The following is a 20,699-nucleotide window of genomic DNA, read 5'->3' as shown; positions in this document are numbered from 1 at the left end:
TGGTGCAGATTGTCTCACAGCTTCAAGTGATAGTGGCAAAAGGAAGTCTGTAGCCAATAGCAGTGGCAACAGGTCCCTGATGCCTGCTGATCTTCCAGCATTCCACATGAAAGGCAAAGGGCTTATCAAGACCACTTACCCAGTTAACATTTCACTTAGACCTTACCCTTACTGTGCATTTAATTAAGCTTACTGTTAAACCTGTGTAGATTTCCACTTAAGTCAACAGACTCTGTTTCTGAAGATGTTCATGACTACTTGGCAGGTCAGGATCTTGTAACAAAAGTAGGAAGGAAAAAATGATGGATTTGGCACGAGTGGCAGAAGTTAGCTAAGTACACTAATAATGCAAGACAATGAGAGATAGCACATCCTACCTTAACATGAAGTAAATAGTGATCCCTCACTTTGCGATTCAGACTAGCAGTTGTTGTCAGCACTCCCTGCTGGTTAATTTGGAAAGTGTTCTCTTCATTTCCACTCAGGATGGTGAAGACAAAAGGAGGGCCGTTGTGAGAAGAATCCTTGTCTGTTACAACTAGCTGGAGCACACTAAATCCAATAGGTTTATTTTCCTATGAATGCATAATAAAATTACATTACATTTGTGTTGTTATAATTGAGGCTGTAACCTGATGATTTAATTTTTCACAATAGAAAAAAAATAATCAAATTACTGTCAAACCATTTAATCGTATGAGAGAAATCAGAATGACAATATTGGTAAAGGAAAAATACTACCTTCTGAGAGTAATGATGAAAAAAGTAAAAGGAGAAAGGCAGTACATTTTTAAACTCTGTCTTATATTTTTGTAAGTAGCTCAGCCTTGAAACTTTTAATTTTCCACTTTTGGTCTGAATTAACATTACTGTAGATTAATAGCCAAGTCATCAAAGATTTCAAATTTAGCTAAAACACCTGTCTTTGTTGAGACTACCAGAAAAACACACTACTCCATCTGACTCCTTGTGTCCCTAATTAGTGCTCTCACTACAGCTGTGGTTGCTACAGCCAGAGTCTGGTCAAAATACAAAATCCAGATTTTAAAATTTGCCTCATAAAATCTCTCTAAGTTTGCATCACGTGGATGCCTGAGGCTTCACAGATGCTTACACACTGTGCTTTATCATGTATCTGACAGACACACACACACAACCTTGTCTAATGCTTGTAGCAACTCCCCCAGAATACTCATGCTATTGAGTAGTGAACAGGTATGTTGTAAATAGACATACTTAAAGCGCAAAAAAGAAAAAAAAAGTGTAAGTTTTACTGTGAAGTATAAAAAAATTAAAATGTTATCCTTTCACAGTTGCTATAGCTCCTAATAACAAGCATACAATTTGTCCTTGAAAGAGTAAGTCAGTTATCAGATATAGCCCCTGAAGCTTTTCTGCCCCCCTTCAGAGAAACCGACAAGGATCATCACTTTAAAATACAAATATTTACATTGGGAGATCTAAAGTAATTAGATTTTCATAATAGCTAAGCACATTTCCTAGTATGTCTATTTTAAATACATCAGGAAATGAACACCAGCGTTCCTGGGCAACTCCTCCAACCTTTTCTCTGTCAGTACTGGGACAGACTGATATGAATGACCTGTAAGACATGAGGTCTTCATTTTTAATTGAGAGAGACGTTACAGACATTGCCTATATAGTCCCCCATATTAGGGGATACAGTAATAACATCGACTTCAAGAAAGACTATAACTGGGGAGAGAAAAATACCTTTAACAGAACACAAACAAACACGAATTCGTTGTTTTGGAGGAAAAAAAAAAAAGAAAAAAAAAAGGTTAGATCAAGGACTTGCATACTTTGTATATGTTGGGTAGACTTGAATGACTTTGTCCTCTTTCAAAAGGCCACTTCTACAAATCATATACATGGCCTCCACAGAAGTGTTATGTTAGCATGGCACAGTGCACCAGGTAACATTGCCTGATCCCCACTTATCTATTGTACAATGCTAGGCAGCATCAACAGCAAAAGGATCCACTTACATTACTACCAAAGAGGCTTTAATACAGTTCCTTTATTCCCCTTTGTTCTCCACTGGAGAAAGGAGGGTGCTGCCTCCCTCTTTGCTTTAGCACAGTTTTATGAATCAGGCAAGTACATGCCACCCGTTTGAGAATCTGGCCCATTAGTGCCTTAAGGTGCAAAATAAATTAACAGATCGGTATGCAGCAACATGAAATACTACTCCTGTTTGAACTGCTTCTGATCCCAAAGGAGGCCAACAGGAATTAAGCGGTATACGTGTCACAGCACTGCTTCACAACAACAGGTACCTAAAGTACCTTTTCCTAAGCAGTAACTCTAAGATTAATTATTGTGCTATTTTCTTTTTATGTATTTTAACCTATCTATATGATGCTAAGAATGCTATAAACAAACATAAATGCTCTGTATAATATATATACATATACACACATGAAGTATATGAAAAAAGAACACAGTCAACTTGCAATATAAATTTCTAAACAGACTGCATAATATGAATTTCGTAGGCCTTAACACTTATTCAGGTAAGCAGTCCTACTGGCAACCTTAATAACTAAAAATACAGGAAAATAGAACTGAAGCACTAAGTGTATCACATCTTGCAGAATTTTTCAAGTCACAAGTTAACACTCCAATAATGTTACTGATTTGACTACTTCACTATCTGTATTTACCTGGATGATAACACTATAGTTTCCTTTTGAGAATACTGGAGGATTGTCATTTACATCAGAAATATCAATATTAACTGTGGTTGTGTTAACTCTAGGTGAATTTCCATTATCTGAAGCTTGAACTGTCAAGGTATATCCTGAAATCTAAGAAATAATAAAAGCAAAAATAAGTTTCAAACATTCACTAGGGAGCAAAAAGTAATAAATTTAGGTTTTCAGGCAGAAATGCTTTAGTGCAAACACCTAGTAAAGCTTGCCTTCATATATTTAATCTTTTCTCTCCTTCCCCACCCCCCAGAAGCAATAACATAAATAGATGCTTTTACTTTATTACAGCTTTTTTAATTTTGAAACACAAAATGGTGATTTACAAATATAATTTAAAAGTGGTCATCAATTCTGTACAGCTAAATTAATCCCAACTGCTCAAAGAGCATCAAAAACTTACCTTCTCTCTGTCTAGAAGTTTAGTCACTTTAATTTCACCCCTTGTAGGGTCAATTGTAAAAGGATTTCCCTGATTGCCATCTATAATTGTGTAGTGAATGCGATTGTTTGAAGGTCCATCAGCATCATCTGCCATAACCTAAGGGACATTACAGTCTTACTTAATGCAGGTGAAAATAGACCTATCATGCTTCAGATATCTGCAGGATGAGTTTAAGTACAGTTGCTTTGGTCTAACACATCTCAGTTCTCAGGAAAAATGTCATCCGAATAGAAAATACCAACATCACTTAATTTCCTACATTTCTTCTGAAAATGAAGCCATGTTCTCATAAGGATAGCACAAATATATTACAAAATATCATCCACTTTCACAAAGTATTATCTACTCTTAGGTATCTCAAGTACCTAGTTCTGAAACTTTTTAAAAATAAATTTTCAATTCACTCAGTGGCAAACTCATCTACTCATTTTTTCCTTCAAAAACAAAAGCACGATTGTCATGACAGAACATTTCAAAGTAAAAAAGTCACCATACGTACTGTAATGACTGATTGTTCAAGCACAGCATCTTCACTGATTACTGCAGTGTAAGTGTCTTGGCTAAACACTGGAGTATTGTCATTGATATCTGTTACATTAATATTCACTGTCACAACATCACTTAATGAAGGTGTGCCTCCATCTGTGGCTTCCACTGTCAAGTAGTACTCATGAGAACTTTCATAATCCAAGCTCTCAATGATAAAAATGGCTCCTAGGGAAGAAAAAACAACACATCGCATCATGCAGGCTCCACTATTACTGTAGCATATTGCAACTTTTGATTTTGGTCTGACAAATATTCAGCTTTTTCAGAGCTTGATTTGTGGAGCTGCAGCTACACAGTGAAATGATCAGGCTTTACACACAAAAGTGAAAGGGTGAGAAGTTCCTGCCATTATCATGGAAGACTCATGCTTTAAAAACATCCTTTTCTTAATTGTCAATTAAAATTAACCCAAACTATGATATGACCTTTAACTTAGCTTTCCTCACAACCAGTATTAATGTCAGGCATGGAGTATTCAGAGGTTGTAAAGGAAGTGTTTGACCATGGATTTTGACTGATAGAAATATCTGAGTTAAAGCCCGAGTTTCCAACCAACTAGTTAAGATAGAGCAATCCCTAACATCCACACTGATTTGCTGCTAGAAGAGTGTTTTCCTGGAACCTTTTTCCTCAAGTACATTTCGAAAAAGTTAAACTGACAAAATACTTCTATGCCATAGTACCAGCATGCAAACTGGAAAAATCAGCTGGAGGAATTATCATTTCAGTTACACTAGTGTGATTAATTACTATGAACTTCTGAGTAGAAATCTTATTTAAAAAACAAACTTTGCCAGAAATTAACTCTAGCAAAAGAACTATATAAGAATACAAAACTAGAATTGTGGTGTACACATTGATTTTTAAACAACCAGGATGATGCAAACAGATTATACGTAACCTGTTTGGTTGAATTCCTGTAGAACACAGCATAGTACCGTGCTCGTTTTGCCTAAAGTATGTTTACAGTCGTAATCTGTTACCTGTTGCTGAATCGATGCTGAATTTTCCATGTTCATTCCCACTGACTATTGAGTAGGTGATTTCAGCGTTGGCTTCAATGTCCCTGCTTGCAGCGTAAATTTGGAGGACTTCAGTTCCAACCAAAACGTCCTCTGATACACTTGCACTGTACTCCCTATGCTCAAATACAGGTGGATTATCATTTATATCCAAAACAGAAACTATGAGACTACTTGTTGAAGACAATCTTCTAGGTAAACCTTCATCTGTCGCCTTCAAAGTTAGAGTGTACACAGCTTGTAATTCCCGATCCAAAGGCTTCTCCAAACGAATGATTCCAGAGAATTCATCAATAGAGAACTGGCCCTCTGCAGAGCTCACCAGTGAATAATGGATTTTACGGTTCATCCCTGCTTTTTGAAACAATTGCAAAGTACAAAGAAGATGTTAAAATACACCAACAAAATAAGAGATCTGATAGCTACAGAAATAAAACGTGCATGCTAAATATTGTCATTCATAGTAAATTTCAGCAAGAGTTAAGGGTTCTTGTAAAGGGCAGAATGATTTCCAAAAAGATGCAATCTTACTTGAAAATAACGCTAACACTTAACTGCACCAATTTTCTGCCACACGAAAAACATGAAGCATGGTTCTGCTTCAGTCACAGTAGTAGCTAATATGAAATGATTAGTAATATAAATCTGACTATAACTTTAGAACAACAGTATCTGCTTAGCAGACTTCTAAATAACACTGGAGGATATGGGAGAGTTAGGCTGCATTAAATAACTACACCAAATGCCAGTAAGTTTAAGAACCATGTCCCAAATTAACAGAAACATAATTTCTAGCAACTCTTCTGTATAAAACAAACAAAACCACCTAATTCTGTGGCCAAGTATATTTGTTCCTCCTGAGCCTCAGACTAGTAAAGTATGAAAACGTTTGTTTGTTGCTTTCCAATTCAGCAATTTAGCTTTATCATAGCACAAAGCAGCTTGGTTATTTCATGAGACCGAGGCAACTATTAATTAATACCATTTGTTTAATAACTGATGACATATAGAAATCATACATATTTAAAAAAGACCCTATGCTGTTGCATTCCATACAATGAAGCCTAAGAACACTTTCTAATACAATTTTCGGTTTGTGTTCACTTGAATACCTGTAACTAAAGAGTGGAAATAAAGAAACAGCAAAAATCTTAACAGGATAGCATATACAGAAAGCTACTATCAATCACGATTTTCTTTATGGTATGGTCATTGATGGCTAGCCTAAGAAGCACACATTCAAAAGTCTATGAATTCACATTTACTTGAGTTGACACGGCTTGATAGTCCCTTTACTTACACCACAAGTAAAAGGATGGCCTTAACCCATCACAACTTGAACAGCTGATCACACTAAAAATATCCTGTACTTTGTCTCTCTGCCCTCCTCTTTTTAGCTGATACACAAAAGGGATATCTTCCAAGCTACTCAAGTAAACATGGAAGTCAGGTGTTACATGATTTAGCAGACCTAAATATATCTTTCAGGAGTGTAATCCTGAGTGGTATTGAACACCTGTCAGTTCTACTGAAAGACTTAACACCTCTCAGGAGAAGACTACATAAACATTACTGTAACTTTGAGACCTCTGTGAAAGTATCAGTCAAACAATGCATACCTGCATCTGCATCCGTGGCCTGTACTCTTGTCAAAAGGGTTTTCGGCTCTGTGTTTTCAAATACTGTAATGGTGTAAGGATCAGCTGTAAACTCTGGGGCATTATCATTCACATCTTCCAGAGTCAGAATAATATTAGCTTGGCAGAATCTTCCTCCTCCATCTGTGGCCTTCGCTAGCAGATAATAAACTGCTTGCTGCTCACGATCAAGTGGCATTAATGTTTTCAGTTCACCTACAGACCGAATAGCGTAAGTAAGTTAACCCAAGTTGCAAGACTAATGTGTATTCCTCCAAAATATTTGTACTCAGAACACTAAACAACAACCTTCTTTTTGATGACAGTTTCATCAGTGGGTAACTCAACAGCTGCACTGGACTAACGAGCTGCCCTTTGGACAAAACACATCAGTGGCCTGTCTTTTCTGCTTTAAATACTAAAATTCTCCATTTTTTTTTTTTTTATTTAAAGCCTCTGCAACAGAAATGGGCTAAAGTAAAACTACCAGATGGTGCAGAAAGACAGAGGGTGTATACGTATGCACAAGTCCATGTGGTGTTCTGTAAAGAAAATTAAACTATTGGTACTCTGGCTTTAAAAAAATGTGAAGTAAAAATCCATGTATGGAATCCTGGACTATTTATTTATGTTCTTTCCACAGCTATTGAGCTCTAACATTTCAGGAATGAACAGAGCTATTCACATTGTCAAATAGAACTTGCTGCTACAGACAAACTTCTAGAAGTCTAACACATACTTTTCTTCCAACATGAAAAATAAAACAATAACAGGCACAATGTATAGTCATTGTCTCCTTTTAATCAATTCAAAAAAGTACTCTGAAATACTGTTTTTGAGTATTCTAGTCCCATCAATTCTGACTTGATGTAATTACATGACAGCACAGCACACAGGTGACATCCAAAAAAGAAAATCCTATAAAAATCCTTCTCATTTATTTTGCTGATGAAGTATTTTGATCTTCTCTGTATTTCCACTCTAAGTTTGTATTTATCTTAATGTTTTTCTATATTGTTTACTACTGCATTCCTACTGCTTGTCCATTGCAGCCCAGAAAGCACATGATTTTGGCATCTGCTTTGAACTATGTTATAATTCAGAAGACAGCAATGACATGAAAACTTAGAAATCGGGCAAATTAAAAAGTTAATCTTGTTTCTATAACGCTTCAAATAAAACAGGAGACACTTCTAGTGTTTACTATGGAAAGGAAAGTTAAGCCCCATCTAACCTCATCCCATTTAATATACTAAACCAAAATGATGGCAAAGAGAATTTGAATAATGAAATTTTCAGTTATAAACCATTATTGCTACTGCTACAATGATTATAAAATGTACAAAATTTATAGCATACTTTTACTCCTGCCAGCTCACCGTGGAAGCTTCTGGCTCCAGGACAATTACCCTATTTACTCCTTAGTTCTTTATATGGTAAAATACTTGCTTTTTGCCTGAGTTCTATTCAGCAAATTACTTGTGTAGTAGAAACTCACATTTTAAACAGTTATATAATAAACTAACCCTTAATGGAAAGCTTAAAATACTGACATTTATGTATATCTTAATGTAGCAGTAAAATACTGATAGAAAATGAGGTGATGACTGGCATTTTATGGAAGTACTGTTACCTGTGTCTGGAGCAAGTCTGAATTTTTCTGCTCCTGTGCCATGCAGCGTGTATGTAATCTCTGCATTGGAACGAATATCTGCATCTGTAGCAGATACCTGTGTTATCAGCTTGCCAGGAAGGGAATCCTCAGGAACAGAATCAGTGTATAAAACCTGCAAGATTTTAAAGTTACATTGAAAGACTAAACACGTGAAGAAAGTAGAACTTGGAGACAGGAAAGGAAGAAGAAATGGCAGGTAAGATAACATCCTCTCTGAATTTTTGGTAACATATGAAGTGACCCAGAGGAATATCTATCTCCTGAGAAGTGATTTCAAAGAAAATTTAGAATTCATGTCTGGAAGACACAAGATTATGCCCACCTTTTCGCAAACAGGGCTGTTATCATTAGCATCAAGGACTTTAACTTCCACCACAGCTTTAGTTGCAAAGGTCCCATCAGTAGCTGTAATATTTAGAAAGTAATTATCCTTTTCTTCTCTGTCCAGAGGTTTTTTGACATAGACCTTCCATTCATTCTGTATATTTTCAATTGCAAACTGTCCCAAGAGATCACCTCCTGAAATATAAAAAGAAACATTTAAAAACAGAAAGACACTGCTAGTATTACTCTTATTAATGTTATGTTATAGCTAAGTGAAAAAAATGTAAATGCAAGTAAGCAGACATTCTCTGTGGCTTTACTGGAAAATAATTTCATTTTTCAGGTAGGAATAGTAAATAGATGCTCATAGAACAAATTTAGCTGCAGTCAACAGAAGCTGTAAAAATCAGTGTATAAATCCATGTAGCATTATTGATAACATCATATCAAGACATACTAAATAACAAAGCCAGTAATACACTCTATTGAAAATTAGTAGCCTTATTTTGTGAAATTTGTTTTTTCTTTCACTGTATCACTAATTAAAGTGTAAGTATCTATTTAAAATAAAATCTGAAGTATAAGCAATGAAACTTAGGAAAACATTTTAAGCAAGCCACACAGGAAACAAAGGCTTGTCTTCTAAAACTAATTTTTTCCCCCTTATGTTTTTAATATTAAGACACACAGATTCTTTTTTGTAACTCTATGGTTTCAAATATTTCTTAATAATTTGAAAGATGAAGCTCCGCCTCACATCATTCCAGGAACACTCAAACGACTATGCTGACATTAGTCAAAAAGATTTACCTGTAATGTAATAAAAGACTTGTCTATTGGCTTCCTCTGTATCAGCATCAGTTGTACTCAAGATAGCAATTACTCCCTCAGGAGGGTCATCTTCACTGACTGTTCCTTTATATATCTCTGCAGTAAAGCGTGGAGGATTGTCATTCACATCTGTAACTGTAACTTCGACCACAGCTGTAGAAGACAGTTGAAGTTTTTCGCCCCGATCGGATGCAACCACGGTGATTGTGTATTTGTCACGTTTCTCGTGATCGAGTTCTTTGAGAGTGGTAATCCAGCCACTTTCCAAGTTTATGGCAAAAGACTCTATAACATCCAGTTCTTGAGAGGGATCCAAGCTGTAACCAACCTGCCCATTGAGTCCTGAATCTAAGTCAGCTCCTTTAACCTGGATGACTCTTGTTCCAGATGGCATGTTTTCCACAATAAATGCTTCATATGGATTGGACTCAAAAACTGGTTTGTTATCATTTGCATCTTTTACCTGAATGCTTACCTCTACTGAAGAAACAACATTATAATCTTCATTTGTATACTGTGCCTGAACTGAAAACTGGTACCATTTAGTTGTTTCATGATCAAGATTCTTCCCAAGTTTCAACTGTCCGGTCTGCCGGTCAATCACAAAAACATCATCTCTATTGCTTTCAGGAGTGTTCCCTTTAATCAGACTATATGCTAAAGTCTGATTATGTTCTGCTTTGATAACATCTATCTCAGTTCCAATTGGAATGTCCTCAGAAACTGTGTAAGAATAAAATGGCTCTGGAAATTTTGGAAGAGGCACTTCTGGAGGGAGTATTCTAGCATAGACAGGAACAACTGACTGTTTTTTGGGAGATCCACCATCGACTGCTCTAACAAAAAAGCTCAGAAACTCATTTTCTAAACCAATTAAGCTTTCTTTTGTAGTAATTATACCAGACAATGAGTCAATTTCTAAATTCTCTTTAACATTTTCAGACTCTGCTTCAATAGCATATGCGATGTCTGCATTGGTACCCTCATCAGCATCAGATGCCCAGACTTTAACGACAGAAGTACCCCGTGGAACGTCAGATCCAATATTTACTTCATACTCTGTTGCTCGGAATTGAGGAGCGTTATCATTGACGTCTGTAAGGATAACATTAACAGTACAGAAAGCAACTTTTCCTCCCGAGTCTTTGGCCATTAAACTAATGGCAATGACTTTTTCTGCTTGCGTTTCACGGTCAAGGTTTTCGGAGGTAAATATCTGCCCTCTCTCATTAGTATAAAATCTGTCTTTGGCAAAGTCATTCACAATGTGGTAAGTGATGTGGCCGTATGTGCCAGAATCTTCATCTGTTGCTTTAACTTCAGTCACTAAAGTATGCAATGGAGCATTTTCAGCAAGTTCAACCTCATATTCATTCTGGCTGAAAACAGGACTGTGCATATTGGCACTGGTCACAGTAATATGGACTTGGGCTGAACTTCTGAAGACCCCGTCAGAAACAGAGACATTAAGATTATAATGTGACTTTAGTGTCTGTCTGCGTAGGTTTGAGGTGGAGATAATGCCAGTTTTGCTATTAATTACAAAATTCTTTTGGTCGTTGCCTGCCAAAATGGAGTATTCCAGTTTGTCAACATCTGAACTATCTGCATCTGAGGCTTGCACACATGTTACAAAATGCCCTCGGGGAGCCAGTTCACTAATTTTAGCTTCATAAAGCAACTGGTTAAAAACAGGGGGGTTATCATTGAGATCGGTTACATCCACAGTTACAATAGTGTCACTGCTCAAGGGCAGCATACCACCATCTATGGCCCTTATTAGTAACTGGTGTTGTTTAATTTGTTCATAATCTAAAGTTCTTGATGTAATAACAAGTCCTGTGCTGCTATCTATGTGGAAGTAGTCATGACTTCCACTATTATCCTCAACCAAGTGGTAGGAAATCCCTCTGTTTGTTCCAGAATCAGCATCTGTAGCGCTCACTTGTACAACAGATGTCCCAACAACAGATGCCTCAGAAAGGGTTGCAGTGTAAGACTGCTCTGCAAACACAGGAGGATTGTCATTGATGTCTTCCACTATTATGTCTACAAACACATCAGCATGTGCCCCAGTTAGGGAATCTGTTGCTCGAATACTCAGTTTGTAGGCTGGATGAGACTCAAAGTCAAGAGGGGCAACAACATTTAAAACTCCAGTGTTGAAGTTGACAGTAAACTGATTGAAAGGATCTCCATCTGTGATGCTGTAAAACACCTTAAGTCCTTCTGGGCTGTTGGCTTGTACATGGACCACAGGGCTATGGAGCTGAATATTTTCTGGAATCTCTGCACTGTAGAAAGGCTTTTCAAAAACTGGCATAGCTTTACTCATTACCGTAACTGGGACTACAACTTCAGCAGAAAAAGCAGGGTCTCCTCCATCTCTTGCCACCACTGTGACCAGATACTCCTTATTTAAAGTGTCTGGTTCAAACGACTTCTTCAGTGAGATTTCACCAGTGGGATCAATTTGGAAATGTTCATGATGTTCTTTGAGATAGTAATGGACCTCTCCATTTCTGCCTGTATCTTTATCTACTGCAGTGACACGCTGAATAACATGGCCTACTTCAGAGTCTACTTTAACGACAGCGTAATAGGGAAGATGGACAAAAAACGGAGCATTATCATTTACATCTTCTACTGTGACTTTAACTACGATGTGAGCAACAACTGAAGGTTTGTATTCCTCTGTCACTTCTATGACCACATCAAAAGATTCTTGCTGTTCACGATCAAATGGTATTCCTGTTGTTGAAAGGACTCCTGAAGTTTGGCTTATTTTAAATCTGCTGTCTGGATTTAGAATATGGTAGAACAATGGCTCATTTATTTGATTCCCTATAGCAGTAACAACAGCTATTGTTTTTGCCTCCGTGGAATTCTCCTGCACTATTGCAGAGTAAGAACTCTGTGCAAACTTCAACTGACTTGCTTTGCTTTCTTTCACATTAATTTTCACAGATGTGGTGCTTGCAAATCTGCCATCAGATGCTCTCACTGTTAATTCATATCTGCTTCTTAGCTGAGTTGTATTTTGTACTGTTACATCTCCAGTCTTGGGATCTATTGAAAATTTTTCTCCAATGTTGCCTTCAATAATGGAATAAATTAATTGTGAAAAAACACCTGAATCAGCATCAGTGGCATTTACGCTGATGACTTTCACGCCTTTGTAGGTTGGAACCAAAATAGATGTCTCATACAACTCTCTTGAAAACACAGGAGGGCAGTCATTGATGTCAATCACATAAATAGTAACATTAGCTGCATATTCTGCATATAAACGTGGTATCCCTGTGTCATGTACTTGCACCGAAAAGCGGAAAATATTTGTCTCCTCATAGTCCAGACTCATTACTGTCCGAATGGCACCAGTGCTCGAATCAATGGCAAAATACTTGCGGACAGATGGTTCAACAATTTGATAAACAAGCAAAGCATTAGATTCTTTATCAGCATCTGTAGCTCGAATTACTAATGGGATATTCTTGTCAGTCAGAACCACGCTGTTAATTGAAGCTGATTCACTGATGAGTCCTGTATATTCTGCCTGCATAAAAATTGGTGCATTGTCATTCTCATCCCGAAGATGTACCAAAACTGTTGTATTAGTGGAAAAGCCAGCCATGTTTGTTCCTTGCACAGTTAGTGTGTAACTAGGCAAGGTTTCAAAATCAAGTATCTTCTGAGAAATAATGACACCCGAGTTTGGGTTGATAGCGAAGGCATCACCTGTATTACCATCTTTTATTTCATAAACTACAGACGACTGACTGGATGCGGTAACCATTCCAACAAAGCTGCCAATGCTAGCACTTTCACTGATTTCTGTAGAATACTCTTTGGCTGTGAATTTTGGTGAGGCATTATCAGAAATTGTAACAAGTATATGCACAGAGGTCACTTCACTCATTGGAGGATCTCCTTTGTCTGTAGCTTTCACCATCAGGTTATATTCTTCTTGGTTACTACGATCTAATTCCTTTGCAATTTTAATCATACCCAAAACAGGATCTATAAAGAATGCATTTCCAATATTCCCTGTGAAGAAAAAGAAAAGTAATTAAGAAAGAGATATACAGAACTTAAAGGATGACTGCTTATTAAGATATATACTGAAAGAGATCATATAGTGAGAACACAGGGAATGTTAAACTTTCTTAGTATTGTTTAACAAACATTTGTTAGCCTCTCTGTAAAGTTTTCTGTAATCAAGAATTAGAACTAAATCTGTTTACTTGTGGTAACACTGTGTAAGGCATATTTAGCAAAGCCATCCAACCCTTGAAAATAAATGCAAAAAAATTTTTCCACTAAAAAACCCTTAAGATAACAAGGATTTGGCAATCTTCAACATTGTAAGTTATATATTTTCTTCAAATTATCTTTGTCATTGAATTCCTAAGTCAACTTAAATATCTACCGAAGCTGAAACAAAATTATGTTCAGAAGATAACAACAGTGCAATACAACTTACATCTTATGATTTAAAGTAACCACACTGCTCTGGGGGAAAAAGCAAAAGTGTTTTAATGAATTTTTGTGAATCTTAATTGCTTATGCAAGTACTGTTTCAATAAATCACTCCTTCAAAATTAATTTTTGTGAATTAGACCAATAGTTCTCTCTCTCATAACTTCCTATTAATACATAGGCAAGTCTTTCCCTGTGATACTATTAAAAAATATTACCTGCTGAGGGTTACCAGCTAAAATTTGATAAACAGGTTTTCTTTATGTTTTCAAATATATAGCTGAACTACACTATATACAATATTTGTATACACACCAAATATGCTAAGATGTAACATTTTACTTCCTTAATTACATTACTAAAGCCCTGTTCTCAGCATGGAAAAAATTCATTAAAAACTTCTGAGTTATGCACACAAGTAGGCAAGAGGGTTTTTTTTTGTGGATTTTTTTCTTTTTAGTGGAGGCTCTAAACACAGTGGCATTCTTAGAATATCCCATTACAAATCTAAGCAGCCATTACAAACATTTAAGGAATGTTCCTTCCATATACTTAGAACATCAGTTATAATGCTTTAACTCCCCAGTAGATCACAGTCCTGTAAAACAAACCTAAGAAAGTCTTAAATGTACTCCTACAAAATCTAGGAAACAGGGTGTAAATTCATTCTAGACACCACACAAACACCTTTTTATTCTTGCCATGCTTTGGCACTCATAAAACAAGCACTACTGAAATAGGAAAGGCAAGAGAAAAGTTCCTTGAACATTAGTGTACTGCTTAGTAAAAAAGTCCTATTTCTATGAATAACAGAAAATACATAAATAGACTTATGAGACACTTAAAGAGGAGGAATGTATTTAGCAATCACAGTTTCATTTGAATACAGTGTTAGAAGTATGTTTTTGTATCCAAACAACACTTTGTAGCGTGGGAAGAACAGCAAAATATTTACAGTAAATTCCTATGCTTCACAAAGCAACTTATGTCAAATAAAAAGCAGCATTTGCATGTATCACCTTGCATGCAACACTGAGTAACTTTTTGCTTGCTATTCTCTTTAACATACAGTCTCTTCTGCTTGTTACTGGGATTTTTATTTTAAATTACTTTCTCTGTTGAAAGTAGTATTGTACATAGGTTTTTCTAGTCATAGTGTCTAAATAGTTCAGGACCTTGGTAATGCCAGAGTTGCATCTAGAATTAATGAAATTCTGGTTCAAAACTCCCTTCCATCTGGTAAGCTAACTCAGTCAAAGTCAGTCTGTTTTCGTATTACTCAAAACTGCCATCATTTGACTTGCACTGCTACAGGCAAGTTGAGAAAAATACTCAACTTTAAAAATAAGCAGCAGCACCTCATACGCTTCTCTGGCCTGCAATCTGAAAGGAGCAGTAATGTCAAATTATACAGCTATTAAAGAATTTCTTATATATTGCACTTAGTAGAATAGCAATCCCATTATCTAAAATCAGCCAGAGGAAACCATGCAAAGCAACTCCTTGCTTGCTACATCTACCAGAAACTTATAAACTGGGATTATGTCGTGGTTAAATATATGGATATTTGTAAATTACTTTTGAGCTCCTTTCTTTCACATTGTGCTAATCTCAAAAGCACTGGTCTCTCAATCTCTTAATTCTTCATCTAACTGCTGCTTTGCCTATACCACAAAACGTCACATATTATCAAAGAAGAATGCTTTCTTCAGATCTGAATCTAATGCTCCAGCAATTTCTAAAGACAACATCACTCCAAAGGATTTAAAGGGAGCTTTTTCTACCATAACTAAAACATTCAACATGTATCTAAAGGATAATATAAACAGCTAAGTGAGGGAGATGGACATTTGTCATTGTAGTTTTCTCTTGAATGCTCCAAGGCTGCATCTTAAATACATCTCACAGAATACAACACATACCCCTATATCTCCCTCTTTTTTTTTTATAGCTGTCTTTTTTTCACGTCTGCAGTTGAAATAAGGTTTTGAAATAAACTGAAGATGTAAGAAAGTCAATATACCTGATTCAATGGAGTACACAATTTCTGCATTTTTTCCTTTGTCCTTATCTAATGCCGTAACCTGGAGCACTGCTGAACCAACAGCTGCTGACTCATAAACCCGTCCTTCATAAGAAGAGCTGGTGAACCATGGAGCATGATCGTTTGTGTCACTGACATTAATGATGATTCTAGCATAGTTGCGCTTTACAGGGACATCTTGATCTCGAACCTGAAACAGTTAGCATATTCCTAGCACTCAGCATTGTTATTTCATTAGTTCATTAAATATTAGTAATAATTCAAGGTTCGATCTGTTCCAGTCACAGACAAACACTGCATACAAATTAAACATAAAAATAAATGTTTGAATTAAGGGGACATATTAAAAAGACATTAAAAAAACATGTTTGTTATTGACTTCAGATGAATTTTTTTGTTTATTTACCATTACTGTGAGAACGTGCTGGTTCATGGTTTCATGATCCAGTTTTTCTGTAGTATAAAGAGAACCAGTTCCGGGGTCCAGACGAAATTTTTTAAGACTGATGGGATCAGTGCTGCCCTGCATAGTGTAAATCAGTTTGTTCTTCTCATCTCTGTCTGTGGCAGTGATTTGCAGAATTTCTGTCTCTGGTATGATGTCTTCAGGTATAACAACTTCATATTTTGCAGCAGAAAACTGAGGCCTGTGATTATTTGTGTCTATAACTTTGATATACACCTGAAATGATAAGATGGGAAGAGAAAAGCACCTATGATATTTAGGAAACAGAGATGCAAAAGGGTATTTCATCAAGAATCAGACTATAATACTGAAATAATTCCACATCAAGACAATTATTTTTTCCCCCAGGGAGTGCAACAGATTTAAGAGGTGTAGAGAAGCATCTGACTAAACTCTAACACCTTACCCAAAATCAGTGTGATCTCTGAAAAAAAAAAAATCACCTGGAACTAAAGAAAGTTGACTTAGTTTGCAAGGCTCTCCTAGAGCTAAATGAGAGCAATGCAACCTGTATAAACAGAAAACAAAGCAGCTCAGGATTGTTTAGGGGAAAGTCTTGAAACCTATTAATTATTTGACATGTGAAACCTAAATTTGCATAGGACTACACTGATTTCCTAGGATGTTATAGAGGAGATGCACGCCATTAACAAAATATACTCAGTGTATGATATTTAAACGTGGTGATTCTATGGATTGTTTTAACCTGATTTTTTATTTGCTGATTTTATTTGGAGTTTAAAATACCCTCCTCTCTCTCTAATTTATACTTACATTATAGTTACACTGACATGTTTATAATCAATTTTGTAAACAAAAAGTTGTATTATCCACAGATAACGTAACTGAATTCCAGTTCTAAATGTCTCTCTGGAGCAGTGTGAAGATTGAAAGGAAAAATGCACACTTAATCAATGAAGAATATTCTATCCTTCATTCCCAAAGCATAACATCCATGTGAATTTTGCATAAACAAGATGAAACATTCTGCAACAGCACAACAATAGATAAAATACTGCAACTCACTTTAAAGCATCTTAAGTATTACTTCCAGTGAAAAAATTTGACACAGGAACGACTAGAAGTGGCTATAGCTAGAAACAGGAATTATTTTTATTTCCTTTTTGCTTTCCTCCAAAAAACAACTCAATAGTTCATACATTGCTGCTTACGGCGTGTGAATAACCTTTTCTATTTCAAGCCAAAACACTATACAACAAAAGCATGAGTAGAGTGATTTGGGTTTTTTCAATGATATTCCTTCCTAGTGTGACACTAGTCATCTCTAGAACCATCTGTCAACCACCACCACTGTAGGCCTGGAATTTGTTTGTCCTTGTTTTGCATCATGCATTTGGCATTTAGATGTATGCAAAATTGTAATGCCCTCCACGCCTACTGCTGCTGTATTTCTCAAAAAAGCTATTTAACTGAAGTCTTGAAAGAGTCAAATACTCTACAGATGTTAATGGCCTGAGGCCAGCAAATGCCTACTAGTTTAAAGTCAGATTCATACACTGCTTTACACAGTAAGATTTTAGTTTCTCGTCTCCCCTCCCCAGTGCCTTTGAAATGTTATTTCCTTTATCAAATTAAATATGAAATTACTTAACCTGCTGTTCATCAAGGTCTGATAAATTGTTTACTGTTATTTCCAATGTTTACAGTAATTAGTTTGTAAGCTAAAAGCTGTGTATGGCAAATTGTTGTTCCTAACATATGCACTCAGTATTCAGAATTTCTTTTGCCTGTTTACCAGCTTTTAGAAGAACCCAACAACGCAGCAACATTTAAACTTTAATCATCATTATTTCAGCAGTAACAGAATTTACACACTGGCAGCACCTTCCACTTGCATTTAATATCAACATTTTAAATTCCCCTGAAGTTATGCCTCATCTGAAATGTATCTTCTTAATGACAGTCCTGAAGGATATCTTAACAGATCAGCCCATTTGGATGGGCTAGGAATTATGCGGGAGACAGAGAATCAGTTAAAATCAGGAATTTGTTCATACACTAATAGTTTCAGAGTTTGAACTAATCTATGCTCCCTGATCTATAGGCCACAGTAACCTGAGACAGCAACAGCATAACTTGGGCTTATCCCAGAAGCAGGGGAAAAAAGAAGACAATGCAAAGGAAGTCTTTGTGTTCACTTGTAACAGAAACCATAACCTCTGCTCCTGCCAACTCTAAGAGAGGACAGAAAATCATACAAAAAGCAATCACAGAAATAAGAGATGATTTGTAATGTTCACTAAGCTTTAGAAAACGCTAAAATAACACACTAAAGAAACTGGACAAAAGCTAGACTGTATACTTTCAAGAAGAATGAATCGCATAACCCAGAGGAAGAGAAGGAGTGAGAGTTAAAGCATTTTTGTGACTTTCCAGCTCTTGGCTGTTCTAGAGGACAAAGGAGATCACGGTTCAACTGTGACAGCTCAGGATGCCTGCATAAATTCAGCTACATAAGCCACAGCGCTGGATAAAATATCTACAGTTGCTGAGACCACGTATTCAGCTTTTACCAGTCCCCAGGCTAGCCCAACAAACTCTGCAGGGTGGCAATTTTGACTGCATTCTTGGGGGTGCGGGAAGTGCGCGCAGAAAGCCTGTAGCTGTCTTTCTGAATTTCCTGGCAAAATGAATTCTTTTTTAGTTGGATTCGTGCTTCTAATTATTTTCAAACCAATTCATGCCTTCTCTTCAGAATTCTGTAATTAGTAGAAATAAGTCTGCCTCAATATTACAACTAGGCAATTAAATTACAACAGGATTCTCGTGACGCTTTATAGTGGTTATCAGCACCAGAAGCAATGTCACCACAGCTATGACAGCAGCAAGTTCTGACTTGGAGACATGACATGTTTGGAGATTCATGGTCTAGAACATCACTCACAATGGTCACCGCTAAAGGAAAAGGGAGATCTTCAAGGGAACTGCTAACCTTTCATTCTTCTGCTATTGATTTTAATTAATCTATTTGACCTATCAAGCCTCCAGACATGCACATAGGTCAATAAAGATTCCATTATAAATATTAAACATTGACAAGAAACACTTTTCCCTCTGGCCAAAATGAGGAAAACAATGTTTACGACATTAGAAAAGATGACAGAAAAACATACATACTGCACAGAAGTTGAAGAAGAAATTGCATTTATAACTTAGATTTCCATGTAGAGATGACAGCGGCAACTCGCTTACTGCTCTTTGAGATCCTGAGGGGCACGGTCAATGCCAGGGGTAGGTAACAGACATATAACTGTCCCAATCCAACAGTCAAAAATAAATCAGTAAATAAATCATGTCCTTTCTATTTGAAAGAAAAGCAGAGCACCTCAAAGCTTATAGCTCTCATCACACCAACCTCAACTAAACCTTACTTCCAAATACATCCAGGTTCTGGGCTGGGGAAGGAAACTAGATGGGAAAAACTGGAGGGCTATACATCATAACCTACTTTACTATGAGTTATTCCCAGTAGTTTCACAAAATGCTTCTGCCTTGAAGTGAACTTATTAGATCAAATGCAAAGAATTGCCACCACATTAAGCCTTAGTAAAGAGGTAATCTGGAAAAAAAATTGGTTTGTCTGAGATTGTTGCTTTGGAGAATGTTTGGCAATCTCTACCACCACTGAAGGGAAACGAAAGAACTTAGAAAGAAGATACACAGAGATGTTATCATCTAAACTTTTGTTTCTGTATGCATACTGTGCAGAAGAAGCAGTTCAGTTTCATAAAACAATACTTGGACATTGTACAATTTGCCATTGACAGATATTGGGGGACAACAACATGGATACACCAAGCAACCCTGCAGTGGTCCTCGCTTAAATTTAAAGCAAGGCAATTATATTACTTGGTGAATTCAGGGAAGCTGGATAAAGGATGGTAGTTCAGATAAGTAGTATTAATGCTTTCTTGTAAATCATGTATGGAAGGGCTTAGTTTGTTTTCATTTACTAATGTAGGAACATGATCTAACTTAAAAGTTGCTGATTCAGACACAACATAGCATAGTAACCTTCCACTCAAACCACTGCAACATAGTTCTACAAATATTAGAATCCATTTTAGACAGTCTCTATGACCATATTCATTGTCCAGGATGAAAAAAAACAGTAAGGAAAAAACACAACACTCAATCCACCCCACTGCTACAATTTCTTTCTTCTGTAAGTGCTTCATTAGAATTCATTACCTGAGTACTGATAGATCGGGTTCCATCTGTTGCCTCTACTGTCAAGTTGTAATTTGATTTCTGTTCTGCATCAAGAGGTCTAGCGACAATGATAGTTCCAGTGCCCTTGTCCACATCAAATCGACTGTCATGGTTGCCACCTTGTTCAGGAAATTGGGAAAGGGAGAAGTTCATAAAACACAGCACTGCTCCAAAGTTTTCATTTATGACCATGTTCTGTCTCCAGATGCTTAATGAAGGTGGAAATATATACACATAGATATACACACATTTATTTTAAACT

At 36.5% G+C, this 20,699-nt stretch overlaps 1 protein-coding gene across 2 annotated transcripts in view; it reads right to left on the bottom strand.

Moving 5' to 3' along the window:
- Positions 1 to 20,699, bottom strand: part of FAT1 (FAT atypical cadherin 1) — an 88,378-nt gene that overhangs the window by 14,754 nt on the left and 52,925 nt on the right. For both annotated transcript variants that reach the window (XM_054382835.1, XM_054382834.1), the window contains 12 exons: positions 20,417 to 20,556; positions 16,145 to 16,420; positions 15,718 to 15,928; positions 9,195 to 13,262; positions 8,383 to 8,579; positions 8,019 to 8,172; positions 6,368 to 6,601; positions 4,710 to 5,099; positions 3,677 to 3,891; positions 3,136 to 3,273; positions 2,688 to 2,831; positions 378 to 575 (listed from right to left, as the gene is read on the bottom strand). In XM_054382835.1, the coding sequence (XP_054238810.1) occupies positions 378 to 575; positions 2,688 to 2,831; positions 3,136 to 3,273; positions 3,677 to 3,891; positions 4,710 to 5,099; positions 6,368 to 6,601; positions 8,019 to 8,172; positions 8,383 to 8,579; positions 9,195 to 13,262; positions 15,718 to 15,928; positions 16,145 to 16,420; positions 20,417 to 20,556 (6,365 nt within the window). The remainder of the gene's footprint in view (positions 1 to 377; positions 576 to 2,687; positions 2,832 to 3,135; positions 3,274 to 3,676; positions 3,892 to 4,709; positions 5,100 to 6,367; positions 6,602 to 8,018; positions 8,173 to 8,382; positions 8,580 to 9,194; positions 13,263 to 15,717; positions 15,929 to 16,144; positions 16,421 to 20,416; positions 20,557 to 20,699) is intronic.

The sequence above is a fragment of the Indicator indicator genome, chromosome 8 (genome assembly GCF_027791375.1).
Source record: "Indicator indicator isolate 239-I01 chromosome 8, UM_Iind_1.1, whole genome shotgun sequence".
NCBI classification, from domain to species: domain Eukaryota; kingdom Metazoa; phylum Chordata; class Aves; order Piciformes; family Indicatoridae; genus Indicator; species Indicator indicator.
The sequence above is the reverse complement of the archived record's forward strand: the minus strand, read 5'-3'. Positions and strand labels throughout refer to the sequence as shown.